The sequence below is a fragment of the Buteo buteo genome, chromosome 6 (genome assembly GCF_964188355.1).
Source record: "Buteo buteo chromosome 6, bButBut1.hap1.1, whole genome shotgun sequence".
Classification (NCBI taxonomy): domain Eukaryota; kingdom Metazoa; phylum Chordata; class Aves; order Accipitriformes; family Accipitridae; genus Buteo; species Buteo buteo.
The window spans coordinates 38,170,700-38,193,549 of NC_134176.1; the positions used below are offsets into that span (position 1 = coordinate 38,170,700).

General features: G+C 44.3%; 1 protein-coding gene across 6 annotated transcripts in view; it reads left to right on the forward strand.

Moving 5' to 3' along the window:
* RAD51B (RAD51 paralog B) overlaps positions 1-22,850 on the forward strand; it is a 457,119-nt gene that overhangs the window by 392,624 nt on the left and 41,645 nt on the right. For 2 of the 6 annotated variants that reach the window (XM_075030457.1, XM_075030458.1), the window contains exon 11: positions 15,794-16,020. In XM_075030457.1, coding sequence (XP_074886558.1) covers positions 15,794-15,945 — 152 coding nt within the window. In that variant the 3' untranslated portion in view covers positions 15,946-16,020. Of the gene's footprint in view, positions 1-15,793; positions 16,700-22,850 lie in introns of those variants that run through there. The other 4 variants (XM_075030459.1, XM_075030456.1, XM_075030461.1 and 1 more) reach the window with 4 other exon arrangements.

Genomic DNA, 22,850 nt, shown 5'->3' on the forward strand with positions numbered 1-22,850 from the left:
AGCTTGGAAAGGCAACAACAGGCCATGCAAGGCATTTACAGAGAATGCAGCATTCACTGGCTAAGGCCAACCTTAAGGTTCACAGAGGGAAAAACAAAACATAAATATTAGATGAACGACACCTCTCACAACATGCGTCTGGCCTCTGAGGTATTACACCTGGGATTAACTTTTGACATTCTCCTTTCCACCATCATGACTTTGCTGTCTTACCGGCTCTCTGCAGAGTATTTATACTCTCATTTTTCAACCTTTCTCTCTTCTTGTTTCCTAGTCTGTCTGGGGACTCAACAGGGTGACAGGCAGCAGGAACATTGTAGTCACAGTGCACAGATAGCTCCACTAGGGTTGCAGCTGCTATTCTGTCAGGGATGGGACTTTTTTGGGGGGAAAAAAACCAAACAAATAAACTACTTTAGAACTAGCTGTAAAAAGAAGTTGTAAAGAAATCACTAATCACTGTTTTCTCCTCTTTCACTTCCCCTCCTTATCCCAAGGAAGCAGAAAATTTGGGGGAGCATTTTTCAGTAAATTGCACTGTTTAGGTCACAGAGTTAAGGGATTGCACTGAACTTGGAGCTTTAGCTTCAAGTTCCTCATGTATTTGGAGAATAAAGGTAGTTATGACTTACTAAAGGGAAGTGGAACATGAAGAACCAGAGAAGCCTAAAAGTACTTATGGTGGCCTAAGCCCTAATATTACTGCGTGGTCATCCCCATAGGCCTTACTTAGTGTTGTAGAGATGGGCTGGGTATTTTTGATACCTGTATGGTGGAAACAGTTAACTAATTGCCATCCTTAAAAACTCATCCCCCTGGGAGAAAGTCAGGCATTGATTTCCCTGGCCTTAGCCTTGTTGATATAAATCAGGTATCACCACTAGAGGAGAAGGATAGAAATAGTCCATGGAGTACCTGATAGGGTGGGAAGCAAAAGAATAACTTGGGGTTTGATGCAAGAGTTTCACAACTGCAATTTAATAGGAGACAGAGAAGCAACAGAGAAGATGGTCAATCTGCCAGTCATTTCATTTAGAAGACTGACGGGTAAGATATGAACAGTACTAAGCAAAAAAATATAAATGACATACAGAAAAGTCTAAGACAATGAATAAAAATGAAACTGATGGAGTTGTTGAGCTTATAAACATGAATACATGCCAGCTCTTATTTACATGGAGCAGAGCGCTCAGGACAGCTTAAGTAAATAATTCAGAAAACCAAAGAACAAAAATCAAAACCCTCCGTAATCAGAGCAGGAAACCCAAAAAAGCCCAAGCTGTGTGCCCTCTGTGCACCATTGCACTGCATCCTTGCTACAGTCACTGTACTGGGCCATCCGAACTGACAGGCTGGAATACAGGCATCAGGAAGACATGGCAGACATGAAGGAGGAAGGTGAAGTGTAGATCCAATCTCTTCTTCACACACCTCTAAGAATAAACCTTCTTGACTCCCAGCCATCATCAAAACCAGGTGTATTTTTAGAAAGCATCTTGTGAAGATGCCATGGAATTGCAGACTGCAGATTAAGAGAGGGATAAAGAGTAGAAATCTTCATTAAGAGTATCTGAAAAATCCTTGTAGGAATCTTTATGTTGGCCTGAATGTGCTCAGAATTGGGCCGTTGAGGAAAGAAAAAGAGAAGTCTCTGTCAGCATTTGTTAGCTGCTCGCAGTTGTAGATCTTCCCTGGCCTTCTCCTTTCCTCCTTCGCTTTGTAAGACTGCTTTTCATCCCACTCCTACTCTCCTTTGCAGCTGCCAGTTCCTGTTACTAGAGTCAGCAGTTCTCAATCTTCTCAGACAACCCTGCTGTCATTTGTGCCTTGCTACGTGAGGGAAACAACCCATGCTTTCTGTTCCCTCCTGAAAAGTCACTGCAGCTCAAAGCAAAGCTAGGCCAGCCGCTGCTTAGCGCAATCCCTGCCCAAATCCAGCGTGTCAGACTGCAAAAACTGGCAATGCCTCTGGTCTCAGCACCGGGAAATAGCCAAGATCAAAGTTAGAAGCATGGTTTCTTTATTCTCTCATCAAACTGGCCTTTGTTTTTTCTTTCCAGTCTTACAATTATTCTTATCTTTTCTGATGTATGGTATCTCTGGGAGTCACTGAGAAGTAGTGGATGGATTTGCAATAAAACATATACAGCCAGGACAAAGTGTTTCCAAATTAGCTTGTGTCAGCTTTGAAATAATAATGATGTCAGTCATTGAAAAACTCAAGACAAGTACTTTATACTAGTACTGAGTATTAGCAATAATCACTAGCGTTAGGCCTCATGGTTATCCTTGCAGATACTGTTAACTCTTCCATACCATACGAGAGAGAAAGATTCTTCCTCTAAACAAACCCACTACTTTCTGTGCTGTAAAATTGTCTTGTATTTGACTTAAAGAACTGACTGATAACCTTTGCATCCTGTTTCTTATTCCTCCATCTTTGCATGATGAAAGTTTCCGTTCCAAATTTCATTTCCCTTATGTATATTTATTTGAAATGCCTGAAATGAAAACAAAAATCCTTTGCTGCTTTCTTCTGTATATATAAAATGATGTAGTTAACTACTTGTAAAAGAAGCAAAGATCCCCATTTAAAAGAATAATAAGTAGGTAACTCATTGCAGAGGGTGGCACCAAGACTGAGATTGTACCAATGGCACAGAGAAGAGAAAAGATTAATTTCAGAGTATCAAAGAGGATCAAACCTTCTGCTTTTATGCTACTCTCCCTATAGCATCTTACTGTATTTTAAATAATGGTTAAGGATATTTTTAACTTTGTTCTCCAATTTTTGTAAGTGGAGTAAAGAATGTTTACCCTAATTTATTTTTTATTTCTTCTAGCCTAACCTAAAAGGTTTCAGTGTTGTACCTTTCACAGGTGATCTGTAGCTTTTTTAATGGTAGTGAAATGCCTGAGGTGCTTACATGCAGAGAGCAGCAGGACCCAATGGCCTTCATTTCACAATAGGTTAGACATGGACTTAAAGGGCAGTGATGCAGATGCCTCCACCCAAGCCAGGGCTCAGAAGGGATAGTTACAAGTGAGTACAAAACTGTTTGCTTTCCCTTTCCCTTGCACTACTGTGGGATACTCGCAAACATTTAATTAAAGCTATTGTATGCATGCTTAACTTAGAGATATCTGTGGTTCCTTGAAACCATTACACAGGAGCACCAAAGAAAATACAAGGGAGTCACTGAAGGAAGATACAAATGAATTAGAAAAGCATAGCAACCAGAGAATACATTTCCCATAATACAACAGTCAAAGGTCATGAGATCACAGATGCTCAGTTGCTCATGCATATCTTCTATTCTCTCCACTTGCATGCTTGCTCCGGAGAGGGCAAAGATTTAATGAGGATGGGGCTAGCTTTAGCAGTTCTCACCCTTCCTCACACCCTACATCTGAAAGAGCATTGAAAGCCTCTTTGAAGTTGGAATAGACACACATTGAACTGTCCCAGTGCACACATACAATCTGGGGTTTTCTCATCAGGTACAAAAATACAAGGTGACTGTTCTCTTCCGGCTGCCCTGGATGTGAACAAAGCTGTTGAATCAAAGACTTATTGAATTTAGGGGTGGAAAGAAGTTTCTCCATTGCATCTCTCTTTTCAACCTGCTGTAGCAGCCCTTCTGAGAGTCTCACAGTTTCTATAAGTCAGTTCATTTTTCCTAGCTCCTTAAGAAGAAATCCTGTTCAGACAAAACAGCGCACTATTTACAGGAAGCTTGGCAGGGTCAAAAAGTGACTGTAAAACCGATCTCTTGTTAAAACACATACAGTATCTGCTCTGATGTAGATACTGTTAGAACTCAGCAGTCTCTGAGTTGCTATCAAGGCCTTGAAGGTGATTTCAGAGTCAGATTTGTTAAACTTGGTGACATTGTAAGTGTTATCCCTTGTCATTAGCAGAGCTAACTTAGTTGCTCAAAGTCCCACTTAATCTAACCAGCTCACTACCCACAGTTTCTGACCTACTTAGTCACTTCCTGTCTTTGATTTTCGCCTTAAAGCCTCTTTTCTATGTTGGCCTGTGACTGCCATTTAATCTTAATCAAACTTCCTTGGACTTCCATTACTGTCAAGTACAATTCCTCTCACCATAATACCCACCCTTCTGAGTGCAGGAAAACTGATTTGCAGCTAACAGTCTGCCTCTTCTCTTATGCTCTAAGTTCATCTTTGCTTTGTTTTTCTTCCTGTATGAGTCACTCCTTCCCCCTCTCCGAGACATCGTGCTACACTTTCTCTTCCCCTCGGTCTGTCAGTGGCTGAGAAGCTGCTGTGCACGCCTTTACTGCAGAGATCTGGTGCGTATTATCATGTGTGCCTAGCTACTATGTGCAGATTCAGAAAAAGCTGAACATGAAGAAATTGAGTTGGCCACAGGCTGCTACAGAAAGTCAGCTAGTTTAATATGCTTTTGCCTCTGACCCGAAATGATGACCTACTCTGTTCCCTTACGCCTTTCTTAAGAGCTACTTAGGCAAAACACAGCTGTTTAGTCTACACCTCCCAAACCTAGCATCTCCCCCTGCTACTTCGGGGCACCTGTTAACTGTACAGATGCTGTAAGGTGGGTACCAGGTTAAGGACTTTCCCAGTTCTCACTGGTTCACTCATGCTATGGTAATAGAATCGTAGAATGGTTTGGGTTGGAAGGGACCTTAAAGATCATCTAGTTCCAACCCCTCTGCCATGGGCAGTGACACCTTCCACTAGACCACACTGCTCAAAGCCCCATCCAACCTGGCCTTGGACGCTTCCAGGGAGGGGGCATTCACAACCTCTCTGGGCAACCTGTTCCAGTGCCTCACCACCCTCACAGTGAAGAATCTCCTCCTAAATCTAATCTAAATCTACCTTCTTTCAGTTTAAAACCATTACCCTTCATCCTATCACTACACTCCCTGATAAGGAGTCCCTCCCCATCTTTCTTGTAGGCCCCGTTTAAGTACTGGAAGGCTGCTATAAGGTCTCCCTGGCGCCTTCTCTTCTCCAGGCTAAACAACCTCAGCTGTCTCAGGGTATCCTCATAGAAGAGGTGCTCCAGCCCCCTGATCATTTTTGTGGCCCTCCTCTGGACCCGCTCAAGCAGGTCCCTGTCTTTCTTATGCTGGGGGCCCCAGAGCTGAAGGCAGTACTCCAGGTGGGGTCTCACGAGAGTGGAGTAGAGGAGCAAAATCACCTCCCTTGACCTGCTGGCCACACTTCTTTTGATGCAGCCCAGGATGCGATTGGCTTTCTGGGCTGTGAGCGCATATTGCTGACTCATACTCAGTTTTTCATCCACTAATGCCCCCAAGTCCTTCTCCGCTGGGCTGCTTTCAATCCACTCATCGCCCAGCCTGTATTTGTGCTTTTGAAATGCCTTTGAAATAGACTTCTTCACCCAGTTTCCTTCTATGACCAGAATCCAATTTAAAGATGTTAATCCAGTACCATGGTGACTTTTGCCTTCACAGGGGCACTCCTGAACTGGTGAGGTCTGTTGTTTTTCAAGCTGCTTTCACCAGCATGGAGAAGTTCAGAGATGTGGCCCTGTGCTCTTTGAATGTCAGATACAAAACTTTTGATGGCAATGGCAGCTGCGTGTAGCACGTAGGAGAGATTTGTTCAGTCTCTCATTACACATATGCTCTCTCCTGGCTCTTTTTTCAATACACCCGGTTCTGCTTTTCCCTCTTCTTCCTAATTCTGTGCTCATCAGCACTCATGCTCTTTTGGTTTTTGTTGTTGTTGTTAACATATGGAGGTTATATGATCCATCACTGAGTGCAGCCTTGTCCTCTTAATAAGCAGAAAATACCATACATTTTGGAAGGAGGAATTAGCTACAGGCCATTCTCATTAAGCCTCTCCTTCAACTTATCTCAGCTTAAATTGTATTCTTGGTCTGCAGTCACTACCCGGCATTGTAAGTTGAAAACAACCACTTGAGCCCTTTCCAGCAAGGCTTTGCGTGGCCCTGATACTGGGCATGGAGGAGAGATAAGCAGCGCATTGAAGTTGTAGTATCGCTGTAGCTGAGGGCAAGGAGTGAATGGAAACATACCCTCCCTCTGGCACTGCCTGGTGCTGGACAAGGGGAGAGGAACGAGCCGAGCAGCTCGGGTTCACACGCGCAGCGGGAGCCAGCGGCCTCTCAGCTGATGACAGATTAGACTCAGGGCCTGGTTAGTGGGAAGACTGTGATTAGACCTCAGCAGCATCTGTCTCTGGCACTAAAGGAATTACTGCTGTGGGCTGCAATTTTCTCAGCAAACTGTAATTATACCAGGAACCTCATTCCTGCCGTTTTTCTCGACAACTTAAGTGCAAAAAAAAATGTGGGTGAGGGTGCAGGGAAGCAGAAACTGTGAAAGGAGCAAGAAGGAGACACCTGTTTATTTTTGTTCAGCTCATTCCAATTATTTTCTCTTGGTTTCTTAGATACATATGAATCACAGATTGTTTTTTCCCAAAGATCAATGCCAAGGTTTAACTCCCCGAAGCTGTCCTGCAATCCACCTGAAGCTGATAGGACACATTGTTTCCATGCACTTAAGCCCCATGGCATCTCAGATGAGTGTGGTGGCACTTGCAGAAGGTGCCACACCAACCTCTGCCCTGGCAGTGCCCCCTCCCTCCTCCCATGGGAGCAGCGGTGCAGGGTGCCAGACTCTGATCATGACTGTTCTCAGGACACCCCCGGGAAGGTGTGGCCTGGGCAGAAGTGTGCAATATTGGATATTGGACAAGGTGAGTTTGAACCTTAGTCCCAAATGCTCTGTCTAGACTAGGATTTAAGGGTTTGAACTTAAAAAGTGTTAGGTTGTACAGAGTAACTCTCTGTTTTAAAAGATGTAGAAAAGGCAGCGTAAGTTTGAACTCCCAAACATAAGTTTTGCCAAAATAACAACGTCAAAAAAGAGCAAGATTTCTTTGCAAGATTTCTCTACCAGAAAAAAACTTTTTGTTTGTGCAGTTGTAATTCCATAGAAGCCCATTTGCCATTAATGTTTTCTTTGCTCAGAATATAAGAAGAAACAGATTTTTTTTCAATTTAAATCTAGGAGAGGAGGAGAAATAGCTAAGAGTAGAGTTCGCCAACATAGCTTTACCATCTAATACTTAAAATGTAGACAAGGTCAAAATGATTCAAACTGATCTACATGCTCCTTTCTTAACTTTCCTCAGGGCTTTAATGTGACTGTTTAGTATACTTTGAAGGCAAGAGTGTCTTGTCCATGTTAAACAATTTTACATCAACGCTATACTCATCTAGAAGAAAGCAGAATTGCTCCTTACCAGCACGTCTGCCCTCCATCCCGCAGCATGTCTGGCAGCACAGCCAGGGAGGAGAGTGTGGCAGCAGGAACTCGACCCTTGGGGCTGAAAGCACCAGGAGGCAGTACGTTGGCAAGCAGATCCCTGTCTCCAGAGCCAAGTCTCTGCAGATACTGGTAGGAAAGACACACATCTGGAGTTGTCTGGAATTGGCACAAATTGCTGTGGACAAAGAGGAGAGAAAGGAAGCGTTAGAAGGAAAGTGGAAAGAACGTTTCTTACACATTTTGCTTTCTTTTCCATCTGCCTGTGTGATGTTGCTGTGAGCTATTAAACAGCTGCAGTGCTCTGCCCCAGAAGGGACTGTGTTTCAGTAGAAATGGAGAATCATTCCTACAGCTAAGCGCTTTGGGGTCCCCCTAGAATGAAAGGGTTGATAGGAATAATGTTTCTCTGATTGACGACTTATGCTAAATACACTTGGGACCACAGCACCTGGGGCAGTAGCCAGAGACACTGTTCTGGCTCCTCAGACCTAAACCCCCTGGCAGACAGTGGGTACAGCTGGGTGCTTCTGACTCGTCCTTTGTGCAGTGGGTGAGTCCCTCCTGTCTTTTGCCTTCCAGACAGAACCTCCCAACTCTCCTGTGCTGGTTCTGAAATTCAAGGGGACCAGATTACTCAAGCAAAAGTTTGCAGACTGCAAGACTTTGTAGCTTGGGGAGATAAAGGTAGTGAAGGAGGACCAGGAGAAGGAGGAACAGGCGTACTGAGACTGCCAAGGCCTGAGCAGAAGAGCATTTTTTTTGCATCCATTCAGACGCTCAGCTATTTCCTGCGTTGTTCCTGCAGTCAGCATGCTCCACCTGCTTTTACTTAACCATTTCCTGTTTACGGCTTCCAAAAACTTTCTGGTGAAATCACTAATCTGCCACAAGATCAGTCTTATAGTCCCTTTTGGGCAGGCTTCGCTAATTTTTTTTTCTCTCTCCTCAGTGCACAGGCCTTTCCAACTGAGGAGCTGTGCGCTGTGTGTGCATGTCTGCATGCATGTGTGCGTGCATGCAGTCAGTAGTTACGTCAGGAAAGTATGTGCTCGCTCACTAGTTCTTTCTGTCTCCATATGCCCCTTTTTTTCTTCTCCTAGTGCTTACTGCTTTTTGCGAACTTGAGCAAAGAAACAAGCAGTAGCACTGAAGGTAGGTTCCCCTTTCTGTAGAGTAGAGGGCTCCAGATATTTAGAGGAAAGACTCTTCCCATTACTTTCAAGCATCTGAGAGCTCTCTCAGAAACGAGGGATTTGTTCTCTGGATAGCTTGCCCAAGCTTCAAATTATTGTCTAGCTTTGAAAACAGCAAGGCAATTTCTTCTCGTCTGTTGTTCAGTTTCTCAGATATGAAAGGCAAGGTGTGAGGAGCAGGAAGGATCAACCAAAGAAAAATAAATCTCCTTCTTACAAAGTAGATGGCTCCCACAAGTCCCTGTCTCACACTTAGTCACATGTCTTGTAGAAAACACTAGAAAAGCATGCACGCTTCAAGACTACTCTCCTTAGCCGTACTATAGATAACACTACAGGCACCACTAAAAGCAAATTTATTTGTCACTGCTTTTGCTGTCTGTTTACTTTTTGTATTTCTCTTCTGGAGCAGTGAAAATAGATTCTTCAGTTTCCTCTCTGATTCTCATGCTCTTGCACAGCACTGCAATGTTTGGGTTGCGGTGAGCAATGCAGGGGAATGTTCCCTTCTTAAAATAAATCATGGAAACATTTCTGTTGGAATCAGGGCTTGTAGAAGTTTATTTTTTTTTTTAAGAAGAAGAATGTCGGGCCAACTTTGACCTGACACCATATCCCTTTAAAGGGAACAGGCTTGTGATGCATGTCAGTGTATGTATACTGACATGTATATATGTATGTGTGTATATGTGTGTGTGTGTGTGTGTATGCACACGCACCAGTATACATGGCAGTTATACTGGTATAACTGAGCACTGAAATCATCCTCTAAGAATGCTGGACATGTTGGCCCTGTCTCCATCAGACAGATCTGCAAATTCCCTAACTAGTCCTACTGCAAGTTGGTGTAAGCCAGGATGCTTAGTCTGCTAACTTAGGCGTAGAAGGCGTAGGTCTATAAGCACGCACTGGCACTGTCGCTGAGCTGTTTCACACTTCCGTAATTATGTTGATGAGCTCACACTCACACACATTTCTGAATATTTTAAGCAGAATGCTAGACCCCCCCATTTTAACTCTAACATAAATATGCACAGGTAGCACTTCTGTATGCGCTAGGACGTATGGTCTGGGCATCACTGATGCCCAGGCGGCTGTCTGCTGTAGGCATAGCACATCCCTGCTTAGATCAGAGGTTGCTGAAGTATCCTTCAAGCTGTCTGTGAGCAGCTTTTGAACTTTCTTTTTAATCAGGAAAAGGAAGCAGTTGTTTTCTTGACAGAAGTGTCTTTCAGATTGGCCCAAGTATGTGTAATGGTTACTTTGGTCCCCATCCAGCACAATTCATTCAATAGTTTGTGTCAGGGTACTTGTCATCAGTGGCATTTGCCCAGGGTGAGTCACACCCACCCAGGCAATGATCTGAGAGAGCCTTCAAATCTTTTTCATCTTCATTTTACAGGCTAAATTCATGACTGTATGGTACCACACAGCTCTTCCTACAGCAGCTCCTTTTCTTCTAACCAGCTTTCAGCCCAAGAGGCAGCTACTTCCAAAAGAGGCTCGCTGGTTCGGTGCCCGTCTTTGTTTTCCAGATGTTTTTTTCACCACACCGCTTTCCGGTTACACCGCAAATTTGGGTGCGCTCAAGATATTTTTGCCTCCCTCCTCCACCTCAAAAATGGAGGATAGCTGAGCTATATGAAAATGCAGCGAGAATGAGACCCTCGAGGAAAATGGCAGGGAGGTGTAGAGGATCGCACAGGACTCTTTCCAGGAAATGGGTAGAAGGTTCATCACATGAGTCACTGAAACCTTAGATGACTAAATTCTTGAAGAATAAACTGTCAGGAATATGATACTGGACAGGACAGTTGCTGGGGGAGAAGAAATCTTCTTAAATAGCTCTTGTTTGGTTTTTTGTTCGTGATTCATTCCTGAGGAAATTGCTGGGTCTCTGGCCAGGGCTGGGGGCAGCGTGCAGGCGATGCCAGCCCTCCTGTGCGGAGGCAGCAGGCGAGGGGTGCTGGGGTGCTGGGGGCCGCAGCCCTGCCGCTCCAGGCCCCGGCGCTCCTGCCAGAGGGGCTGAGAGGCCGTCGGGAGCACTCCATGGCCGTCCTGCCCAAGTGAATAAAGTAAGACAGGGTCACTAGTGCACATATGCCATCTGAATCAATTCGCCTCTTTTTTTTTATACCAGCAGGTATGAGACCAAGAGGAAATGAAGGTATTAAAACTCTAAGTCCTTTTAAAAATTTTTCTTCCTCTACCTGCTCCAACCAGTAAACCAAGTTGTATCAATAAAATTGGCCCAAAGCTCTGAATTTGGATTTCAGAGAAGGTCTTAAGATTTTAAGTGCCAGTAACAACAGAAACAGTCAGACTCCCTCCACAGCTACCTCCAGAGGAGCTGAACCAGCATTAGCAGCAGCGGGAAATGTTTGCAGTAGTATCTGAGTGTGGAGAAACCCCAATGTTCCAGTACACTGCTGCCAGTTCCCATTTTGGTGAGTTTGACCTAGAGCATTTAATGTTTCAACATTAGTTCTGTGTCTCATAATGCCATTTACGTAATGATCGCTCATTTGGTTCCCATTAAAATCATGGTGTTTCTTCTGCAAAGCACTGCTTGTAAAAGTCAAGCCACCCAGTTTTTCATTGGATTGTAATACAGGAAATAAATAGTCTGTCGGTAGGATGCACACTGTAATTCTCAGAGAATAGGGGGCTTTTTTTCCCCTCTTGGACATACAAAGTTCAGATCTCAGAAGTAAGAATGTGAAAGATCCTTTAAGCATTGCTGAATCTATCGTCCTCTGCAAAACCACAATGTAGTTATTCCCCGGTAGATGTTCCTCAGATACTATATCGATAAAAAGAGAATCCACAGCTCTTCGTAGTCAGAGCAACAAGAATCGTCTTAAAACTGTAGAAATGGTAGGTGTAGCTCTCGCAGGTCGTCCCAGTGCCACTACCTTTCGAGGCAGTGCAGAAGAGTTCCTTGTATTATATATACCAGCACTTTGAAGAATTCTGTTTCAAATGTCTTAAACAATGGGGGTTTCACCGCTTCCTGTGGGAGCCTGCTCCGCAGCCTAACTCGTTTCACCATCTGGAGCATTTTCCTGAGTGTCTGCCCGCTTTTAACTTTCTTTTAATTGTGCACCCACTATTTCTTCTTAAAGGTGGCTCACCAAAAGTTTCTGTTGTGTGAAATTCATGTTACGTGGTGCTTTTTTATGAGGATCAAGAGAACCCTGAAAGATTGATGGCTTCTTCTCTTTGCTTTTTTTTCCTCAGAAATAATAATAAGTAATTAATAATGTATTACTGCTTTTCTAGCCATTCATCTCAGCGATTTACAAGGAAGGTCAAAATTGTCATAGTCTTTTTACAGATGGGAAAAACTGAAGCACAGGGCAGGAAACAACTTGCCCAGGATCATTCAATGAGCCCATGGCAAGACTTGGATTTTTAACCAGGTCTCCACAATAGTGCCCTACTGTTTTTTTTTACTTTTTTTTTTTTTTACTTGGGCGGGGGGGGGAGGGGATCCAGTTCCCTTTGGCTTTGTTAGAGTACCTAGGAAGGACAAGCTTTCCATGAACTTTATTCAGAATTGTCATATTGTAACTGAAAGGTCAGCTTGTTGAATATTTAACAGTTACTATCTTTCCAATGTGTTGGTTAAGCATCCTAATTAAGTAGTGATAAATAAAAGCAACAAAGCATTTTAACAGACTGATTCAGTCCCTAGAGTCCCTAGGGCCTCCGAGCTGAATTTCCTTCAGCTAGCCTGTGTTTTCCTGGTTGCGGATTGTCCAGATTGAACACAGTATATATCAAGCACACTCTTATCAGTGCACTGCAGGGAGATTTCCTTCCTCCTCAGTGCCACCACGCTTACTTCACCTGTTTTATTTCCCTTCGCTGTGGTTTTTGGTAAGTGTGTTTCTCAGAATCTGGATAGTTGCTGAATTATAAATCTTCCAGTTTGGAACAATAACACCGCAATCTGCACAGCACAATGCCCTGGTTAGAGAGTGATACCCAGCCTAGCACTGAACGGGCTCACCTGGGTATTGGAAGCAGTCTGGCCTCAGCAGCACAGAGCTCTCTGTGGGCTGCTAGCAGGTAGGGTGTTTCTCCTACCTGCCTTAAAACTTCTGCCTGTCCAGCCTGTCATTTCAGTGAATATCTTTACTGGGACTAGATCTGCCTGAGCACATGGTAAGACGAGTTTTGTTCCTCACGTCCCCCTGGGAATGGCTGGGGAAGGCAGCCACCGCCGTGTGCTCGCAGTCCGATCTGCACAGGTCTCGTAAGTGCCCCACACTGATCAGACACTGAACTGACTGCGCCCAACATGTGCGAGGTGCAGCACTCAGTATGGACCGAGAAATGTAAAATTAGAGCTCTGGGTAGGCCAGAGTTATATCTGAGGGATAGCACATGATCTTCCTGGCTGCTGACCGCTTTCAAAGTATGCCAGTAAGTGAAGCCCTTACCATCCAAGTTATTCCCCCCACTGCTCCTTTAGGCCTCCTTTATTCCAGATATCATTGAGCCAGCGTCTGAGGATTTACCGAAAGTTGCAAGACTGCTGTAGGTCACTGAGCACATTGTCTTTGCTTTCAGATTGAGTTTGAGAAATTACCAGCGGTGTCATGCTTATGCCTCCTAGCCATGTGAATAGAGGAAGCTAAGAAGCAACAATAGATTACATAAAGCAGGGAAATCCCCCTCAAACTTCTCCCAGACTATCTCGAACTGAAGTTTATTTGCATACATACACTACAAATAACTTTACAGTGGCTTCTAGCCCCGTGAAAGGGTTACATGTGCTTGCCTATAATCACTTAGGCCAGCTTCACCAGTTGAATCACTCAGAGAAAATAAAAAAGGCTGAATCAGAGCCTGTATTGAAATCTAAGCAGTTTTATGTAGCATCAGCCTACTTCAGGTAAGGATACAACTGGATAGTGCTATTCCACACAAAATCAATGGGAAATGTTCAATACCTATTAGTAACTAGGAGTTATTCTAGAAAAACAGTGCTAAAAATCTATGTTAAGCTTTATAATTTGTGATTATGGATGGGTGGTATCATTCTTCAGCTAAACTTGCAACTAAGCTTCCTATACAAACCCTGTTCAGTGGAAAATGGACCTTACTGAAAACCTGCAAAAAGCTCTATTATCCTATAGTTGAAACCTATGGCCAGCTGCTTTACAAAATCTGAGACTCATTAGGTCTGGAATTCCTGACTGATGCTGTTCAAAAAGCAGTGGTGTTAAACAGACTTCCAAAATCCCTGTGATTTTTTTAAACGTCATGGTTTAACAGAAACATACAAGTGAGCAAAAAAGAGATAGCATATTGAAAACGCATATTCACTGGGTTATCGCAGGCTTAAAAATGCAGTTGGCTAATATGACACTACAAAAATCTTTTACATTATCTTCGATGCACTAAGAATGACAATGTTTATAAACCTAGTACATCATGACTACGGAATGCCTAAATTCTTCTGTATTTTCTGTTCCCTTGCTGAGAGAGTAGGCTTTTGGGGCTTGTGGGGCTTGTTTGTTTTAATAGGATAAGAATATAAAGTTCCCAAAGACTTGCTAAGAGCTGTTCCTTTGGAAAGAATTTGCTCACCTACTCCCTTTCCTAGCTTTCTATTGAAACAAGTTCTCAGATACATTCTTTAGGCTCTCCCAGTAAACTCACAGAAGGATTTTCTGTACATTTTCTGGGTTGTCAAGCCAGCTCTACAGTAAAACTAAGTATAGTTGGGTAGGGATATAGTTTTAAGCAATGCTGTAGATGCCTTGCAGTAAATACCAAAGCTGTTTTAAAGTCTTAGAGGTGCTTTTGTTGGTATAGCATATTTCCCTTGAGGAATTCATCAAAGGTGTATTGGCAAAAGTGGGCTTTGTTCTACCTGCATTAGGGTTATCATCATTGTCAGTATAGTAACACCAGGACAGCTATATGAGCAACTCTTTTCTAGTGTAGTTGCATTTCATATAGTTAACAAACAGGGCCAGACGGGAGGAGGAAAACTGAGACACAGCTTCCCTTGACAACCTCTGTAAGCCTTGTGTTTCTTCTACAATATCACCTCTGTTAATATTAATAATGTCATGGCCTGTTGCAGTGAAATATCTTGCCTTTCACCCTCCTTCTTTCAGCTTTATTGACTTTCTTCAAAGCTTTGATACAGAACAATAGGAGTTGGCCCAGGTATGAACTGGCTGTTCTGCAGAGTCCTTCAGGCAGCCGAGGGCTCCCTGTGCTACAATGGAGCTTGTCTCAATGGGTCAGCTGTAGAGATAGGAAGAGGAGAAGTACATATTTGAATAGGCCTAAGACACCTTGCAATGCAGTTAATAGCAGCAAACATGAGGACGTGGCATGATCTGACCAATGATTCATTAGTATCTTGGATATGTTGGTCCTGATAACTGTGTGTGTTTCTTCAGTTTGTGTTCTTTTCATCAGCTTGCAGGTTGATCAGGAAGGCTTTCATTTTGTTTTATAATACCTCTTTTCACAAACAACAGTCCATTTCCTACATAAGATGTCTAATCACAGTAATATAATACCCTATATTTACATAGAAAACTTCATCTCAAAGCACTTTACATCCTGGCACTGACATGGGACTAATATTAGAAGAGGAGCAGCTCATACTGATTAGGTAGCAGGCTCTGCTCTCAGCCTAGGTATTAGAAAAGCATATAGGATGGAGCTGTAATATTTTCTCTGAATCTAAGGCAATTTGCTAATAGTTGGAAAATATATTGGTATAAGCTGTGCTCTGTTTAACTCTAGGAAATCTGTTCAAACTGTAGAAAATAAGCTGTGGTATAGAATGTCAGTCCTCTTGCACATCCCACTCTCTGTTCATAGGCACTGGCTACCAAAAAACAGTTTTATTGGAAAATTAGGGTGATGCAAAGGTCCTCAGCAAGTATACACTGGCCTTTGGAGAACTTTGCCAAGTGATGGTAGAGGGGCCTGGACTAGTCTAAGGTTTGGCTCCAGAGCATGAGAGTAGCATCGGAAACTTTGCCAGCCAGAATAAGGAGAGTCTGAACACTGGTAACTAGAAGGACAGCCAGGCAGGCAGCAGAAAGAGGATCGTTACCTGTAAGTGAATCCATTTCCAGCAAGTCTGTGAAGTTAGTTCATACTGAACTAATTACTTTTATTTGTTTTGTGGATTAAACGGGTTTCCAAGTGGTTGTTTGCTGGAGGAAATGGTAACTTTGTGATCTCATTCTGACACATTGGCATTGAGGTGTCTGTCTCTATTGTGTGTTTCAGATGGAAAGGATCAAACAAATTTAACCTGGGAAGGAACCAATCCTGCCCTGCAGACCATACGAGTGAGAAACACTGCCTTGAAAGATACTTTACCTGATGCTGCTTTACCCAACACTGCTGGTGAGACTCTGAGCAATACAGCCAATCTGTAGAAAGGACAAATGAAACTTCCACCAAGAAATGAATGAATGACAACATAGGTTTTCAAAAATCCAGTGAAGCAGATAGTGAGCATTCTTTTTCTTTTGTCTCTTTAAAGACTAACTTTAAAACCGAGTGCTGTTCTTTGTATGCGTGGGGCCATACTTAACTCTGGTCTTATGAAAATCCTCTATTTTGTTCAGGTTAATTTAAGTGACATAGTAATAAAAGCCTCTGTTCAGGTTAATTTAAGTGACATAGTAATAAAAGCCTCTGAACACCACACATGCTACTGAAGAAGCATAGGCCTTCCTAATTCACCGCATCACCTCACCAATCTGGAGGAACCGACAGTCAAACACGCAAGAGTGCTTGGTGTCCACAGGCCATAACATAGTGAAATGTTCACTTCTGCTTTTTAATAGAAATTATAAACCCGCTCATTGGCTTGATTAAGAAGCAATAGTTCAGTGAGTTCTTACTCCTGTAATTCACTTGAAAGTCATCAGAGGTGATGTAACAGAGTTGCTAATAGCCAGGCTCTGACAGTTCAGAATGGAAGGAGAACAGGTAGCAATCCAAAAGGTGGGAAGATCGGTGTGTATTACAGCTGCTCAGCTTCCTCTGTCTTCAAAGCACTTCTAAAGTACTCACAACGTGACTGCAAACCACAGAACTATTTACTCACCTTACAGACTTAGAGAATGTATGACTTGCTCAAGGCTGCTGAGGGCATCCCTAGCTGTGCTGTGATCAGGATCAGGTTGTTCCCGGCTCTCAAGCCTCACATCCCTAAGGGAAAGCCATGGGCTGAGTTGGTGCCGACTGCTGATGCACAGTCGCCATTGGGCTGAGAGGCTGGTTCTGTCCTCTGCAGTCACAGGGAAAGCCTCCCTGAGCAACCTCTGGAAAAGCACAGTAACCTGTACAGACATAAGGGAGGTCTGGAGTACTGCTGAAGTGGCTGTAGGTAACCCAGCAAGGAAATCAGCTTCAGTTGGTCCATCTGTGGTGGTGAGGCGAGCAGGTTGCCATCTGCTGTTTGCTAGGCAATCTTTGGGTGACGAGAGAGTTCCTGGGGGGCACATGGCCCCTATTAAAAAGTACTGCACACCCCTACCGTGGCAGTGTGAGAGACTGAGAAGCTGATGGGATGTGGAAACTGATGTCGCGTCACTCCCAGCCACCAAACAGGATGGCATGGAGAAGGCTACTCTGCAGCTATCTACTTACGTGCCCACTCACACAGCTTCGAGCTCTCCTTTAACAAGGAAGTTTCCATCACAAGGAAGCTACTCCATTTCAGTAAGCTCCTTTTAAAAGCTAATACATTTCACCTTGGGGAAGAGCAATTCTGCAGCTTCAGTGTTACCAGTTTTGTGCTTTGAAGAGACCTTTGTAAAATTTAATTTTAATTTTGCTTTAACTAAAGTTTAGCTTTTCTTCTCGACAGTGCTGCACTACTGGCCATTCAGTCAAACCCTGCTGAACTTGCTTGTAGCCATTTTATCTGGGTATCTTGTAAATATTTGGTAGAGCACTCAGACACAGAAGTGTTTTTTGCTCTTACAGTCACATGCCTGGTTCCAGGACCTTTCAGAAGCACAAAAGGCTGAAGGCAGGGAAAATTCCACTGAGATGCATTCAAGTCTCCAGGGAGCAACTGCACTTTGTTTAGACTAAAATTTCTCATTGCTGCCTCTCCCTTTTCTAAAAAACATGGAAGGATAGAGAGGGGAAGCTGGAGGGTAGGGGTCTTTATTATTATAAACACCGAAATGCAAGCACTCATTTCTCTCATATTGCAGGACCATTTGTGGTTGGAGAGGGAGATAAGCTTTTTAATGTTCTCTGTGCTACCACGCATTGGAAATATCCATCCAAGTTCTAAAATGTTTTACAAACATTAATGAATTAAAGCTTAATCCCCTCCTACTCAGCCCCGTGAAGCGAGTAGTAAATATAGTTTAAAAGACGGGGCTAATGAGACTAAAGAAGTTGTGCCTTGCCTGAAGTCACACGGGCAGCGTGGCAAGAGGATTCGGGTCTTTGAGTCCCAGCTTTCTACCTTACACCACAGAAAACACACATTCCCTCCCTTTCCAAAGCTTGCTGTACTTCCCCTTCTGGGATACAGTGAAAACATGCTGGCATCACACCTTGAGATAACCTTGTTTTTTCCCCTTGGAACAGAGAGACTACTCACAGCTGCTGTCCCACGGGGTTAAGATGTTGAAAAGATCAGAGACGGATGGGGGCGGGGGGGGCAGGGAAGCTAGTCACGGCTCTGTCTGCCTTGGGCAAGTTCTGCTTCCACTGCTGCCAGTGGAGTTGGTGTACTAGCGGGAGCAACCTCAAACATTTTTGTATGTGCTTCCATATAATATTCAGGCAGGACTGTGGTAAAAAAGAGCATAATCAAAAGAAGAACTTGGCTGACAAGAAAATTGGTCATATGAGCCAATAAGTCACTCCTGTATTGAATATATGTGATTTCATTATTCTTCTGTATGTGACCTGCATTTCTTACTGCTTCTTATTATCAGAATCCTATAACTACTGCTGCAGCCATCTCTTTCACCTCTTCAGAAGAGAGGGATAATCCATCAGCCAGTTACTCTCCAGTGCTTTGAGTCAGGTTTTTACCAGGGGGATTAATGGTCAGTTGAAGAGAGTTGTTCCTAACAGGGCTCAGCAAAAAGCAATGCGCACATGAGTCACAAAGTGGAAGAGAAGGAAACAAATCTATACATTTAAAGGTTTTGAATTATTTCTTTTCCCTTAGCTTCCCTTGCCCACACTGATCGATAACCAGATGTGCAAAAGCTGGAAATGTGTTGATGGTGGCTGGTATAAGCAGGACTGAGAGCTTCTCCCACTGTGCAAGCAAACCTGAAGTCAGTCAGCCCCCAAAACCAGATCAGTGTGTACCAGTTATTCCAGCCCTTGTACATGAGAGATGCTGGGAGAAAAATCAGACCAAGTGCAGCAGCCTCCTCTTGTCTCTCCTGTGACCCTGCAGTGTACCCTGGCACTGGTGCCTTTGACCTCTTCACGCTGCTACCTTCTATGACAAGGCTCCAGCGCTGGTCCTTGGGTATGCTTCTTCTGTAGCACCCTTCCCTGCAGAGGATCCAGAGTCACTGCAAATGCTGTGCACAGTGCTCATTTCATTCCCTGCTGAAAGGCAGCCAGGCCTGAGGTGGAACATGGCAAGCGCTTCCCCACGCCTGGCAACTCCACGCAGCTGCTGAAAACAAGTGGGGAAGAAAGCGGTGTACAAACACAGGGGAATTTTCACATAGGCAGGATGTAATTAGTAGAGCTGGAATTTGGCCAAGACTCTGGGGTTAAAACACTGGCTTGCAGGTAACACACTGGGATCTTTCATAATTCAAATGCTCAGGATCTCCCATTTCCATCTTACCTGGAAGATGTCAGAAGACCGTTCCCTATTTAATGTTCCTGGGCAGCTCTCGAACATCTGACACAAAGGAAAAAGTGTCTAATGGTGCTGCACCTGCAGTGCTTCTCCGCCAGCGACTGCCCACCATGAACAGCAGCTGAAAGGATCACATCCTGACAGGGCTACGGCTGCATCGCAGTAAAACACACCACAGCTGCCTCCCTGCCTTGGGGTTCACTTCATCCTTAACTCTCATTACTCAGTTTTCAGGCCCCAAATCCCCACCAAACAGAAAGAAGAGATGACAAAATTAGGGCAGCCCCTCACACGTGAAAGATGAGGAGAATATTACCATTAAGTGCTGCTTCAACCTTATTCTCTGCCACTTGAAATAGTACCAAATAGGTATTGGACAACAGAGAATTAGATGAAACACTTCTCCTCAGTGCAGATGAGTGAGCTTTTCCAACTGGCCTTGCTGGTAATACACAGAGCACGAAGAACTCATGCCTCCTCCTTCCTTCCAGCAGAGAAATCACGTTCAAAGCAGCAAAACATTTTTTCCCCTTCATGATCTCACTTTCCGTATAAGCAATCTTTGTGTTTACTATGAGGATGCTGAATGTCCACAAAAGGTCAGGGAAGTCATTCATGAACCTCACGTGTGGAAAGTCCGCACGATGTTTCTACCACGATGTGGCCCAGTGTCTGAAATACAAGTAATTACAAACCTTTAACCCCTCATCCGTCAGACCTGCAGACCGTGTACAGTTCGAAGAGCTGACTTCCTCCCGTGGTACAGTGTGTGCAAGCAAAACAAGAAGTGTTCCTGCCATCTGAGAAAGCATAATCTCTGCATCAGTAAGTCATAAAAAAGGGACTCCTCCTATGCCTGTGAGGGCTCCCCGTATCAGCTTTTGGTTTGTTTGGGGTTTTTGTGTGCCCAGATTGCCATGCAAGTCCCCCTCTTTGTCAAGTGTTGCTTAATGCAACCACCAACCAAATTTGCTGAGAGCACCTCAGTCAGTGGGATACCAAACCTACAGACTGATGTGAATGGCAAAAAGTGAGCTGGAGAGAGTAAAGTACAGGCAGCTGCAGGCAACAGGAAATCCAGCACTAATAAATAAAACATCTTATAGCCAGAAAGAGGAAATAAACAGCAGCAGCACAAACTGAGAGGACAGAAGAGAGGAACACAGCATAACTGTGGCGCGGGAATCACTGCATTACAGTGAGCTTATTTTTACAGAACGTTGTCCCGGTTTGTTATGTATTCAGACTGCAAAAAAAAGTGGGGGAGTGGGAGGACTGCTCAAAGAGAGGGTCTCTATCAGAAGAAGTTGTCAACAACCACTGTAATTAAGGAAGCAGCCAGAGCACACACAACCTGAGCCGCCGCCAAAGTGAAATGAAAGCATTTTTTGTTTGCAGCCGTAGCCCCGAAGGATAATAAAAGATGGTTCTACCGTGCCAAGTGAGGAGCTGCAGGGACACCGTTTCTAGACGGCGAATGCCCTGCTCCCATCTTTCCAAAATTACACGCCGTGGGGAGGCAGTAAGTTACTCTTCCTACGTGCACTTTCGAAGCACGTGCCCGCACACCCCATCTGACTGCAGCGGCCGCTTTGGGAGGCCAGTCACCAGGCAGGTGAGCCCCCAGCCACCACCATAACGATGGAGGTGGCACCGCCTGAGCTCTGCCCCCCAGCCGATGGCTGCTTGGTCCAGATTGCTGAATCAGCAAGCCCGAATTTTTCTCCCTCACACTCAGCCGTGGGTGTGCCACAGCCCCACGGCGTTGCCACCACCAGTGGGAGCTACCGCATTCGGAAGAGCTGCACCCCGCTCTCCTCCCAAGGGCAGCTGCGTTTAGAAGGCTCGCTGGTGCCTTGGCAAGGAGCTTCGTGCACGGCATGCCAAAACAGTACTCTTCTTGCTGCTGGTAGCATCTTTCACTTGGAACGGCCACGTGGCCTGTGCCCGTGCGGCAGCGGGTGTTGGGGAGCAGCAGGTGGGCTGGCAGGGCCGAGGTGGTCGGCACGGACCTTCTCAGCCGTGGGACAGTATCATGGGGCTTTCACTGGTAGCTGTAGAAACTCGTGTGCAGGTTCAGCGAAGGGAAAGAAGTCATTCACAGATTGCATGCGTATTTCTGAATCCATTCATTGACTGGCGTTCGCCTTTCATCCTCCCCCCAAGCCCTGTGCGCATTGCTGGCATTCTCTCCCAATCCCATATAATAATTCCCAGGTCTCCGCAAGCCACTGCCTGCCAATGGAGCCCGCAGTCACTGGACCGCCAGCCCGGTCACATGAAAAGTTACATGCAAAGGTTTAACACTTTCTCCTGACCCCAGCCCCTGTTCCCGTGATTCCCCTGCAGTGTTCTCCTAATCAGGTGCCTTGGAAGCTTTGCACTGGGCAGGGTGCTAAGAAGGTGGCTATTTAGCTGCAGCATTTCCAGAGTCTTTGAGCTCTCTGCTAAGCAGTAAATACAACCAGTGGAGCCAGGTGAATGTCTGACAAGGCTGCTGTTTATTTAGACCTGAAGAAAAGAGCTGCTGCTTTGCAACCAAATGCATATTGCTGTAGCCCCACTTTCTCTAGTCCAACAGCTGTAGTAATGGTTAATTGCTTCAGCGGGGTATGGAAATCACTTCTTAAAGCCTGTATACAGGGTACACAGCTATGATCCAGTATGATTTTAACCTTCACTGGGCATTGCCAGTATGTTTGGTACCAGGGAATCAAAAAGAAAATACAGTCCTTTCACTAAAGCCTTCCATTACCCAATTCTAGATGATAGTGCAGGTATTTAATACATCACACGACCTATGAAAGTGACAAAGTATTTTCTTCGCATCCTTCCCACCTGTGAGACATCAGAGAACACACCCTTTTGGAGAATCTCAAATGGAAGTGATTTTTTATTAAATATAGATGCAAAAGCAGAAATGTTCAAAAGCTGTTTCTGATATATAGGCAGTGAGAGTCATTTCCTTGCTATCACTGTAACGTGGGGGAGTGCAGGTATCTCCCACAGAAAGGGTTCTTGTTCTCCACCTGATGCTTACATGTAGGATTTCACGCATGTGACTGTGTATGATTCATGAATTCCAGCTCGGCTTTGGAAAGCATGGGAATAGTGTGTGGCTGTTAGGGCCCAGTGTTCATCTGGGTTTCGCATGGCCCACAGAAAGATGTGCCAGTTGCACCTTTGAGCCAAACAGTTGGATAATCAAACTGAGCATTTGGCTTCAGTTTTGGTTCTTTTTTTTGGAGAGGAGGGGGCAAGCTGGCTATGAACTCCAACCTATACATGCATTTTTGTGGGTTTAAGTGAAAAGACCATGGCAAAGTTTTAAGTTACAGACTATTTATATTGTTCTAAGCTCCACATAAGTTTAAGTTACCAACATAACTTTCAAAAACAAACAAACAAACCAACCAAATAAAATTGACAGTATTTTTCAAATTCTCTGCTTTTCTCATGCATTCAAAAGTGTAA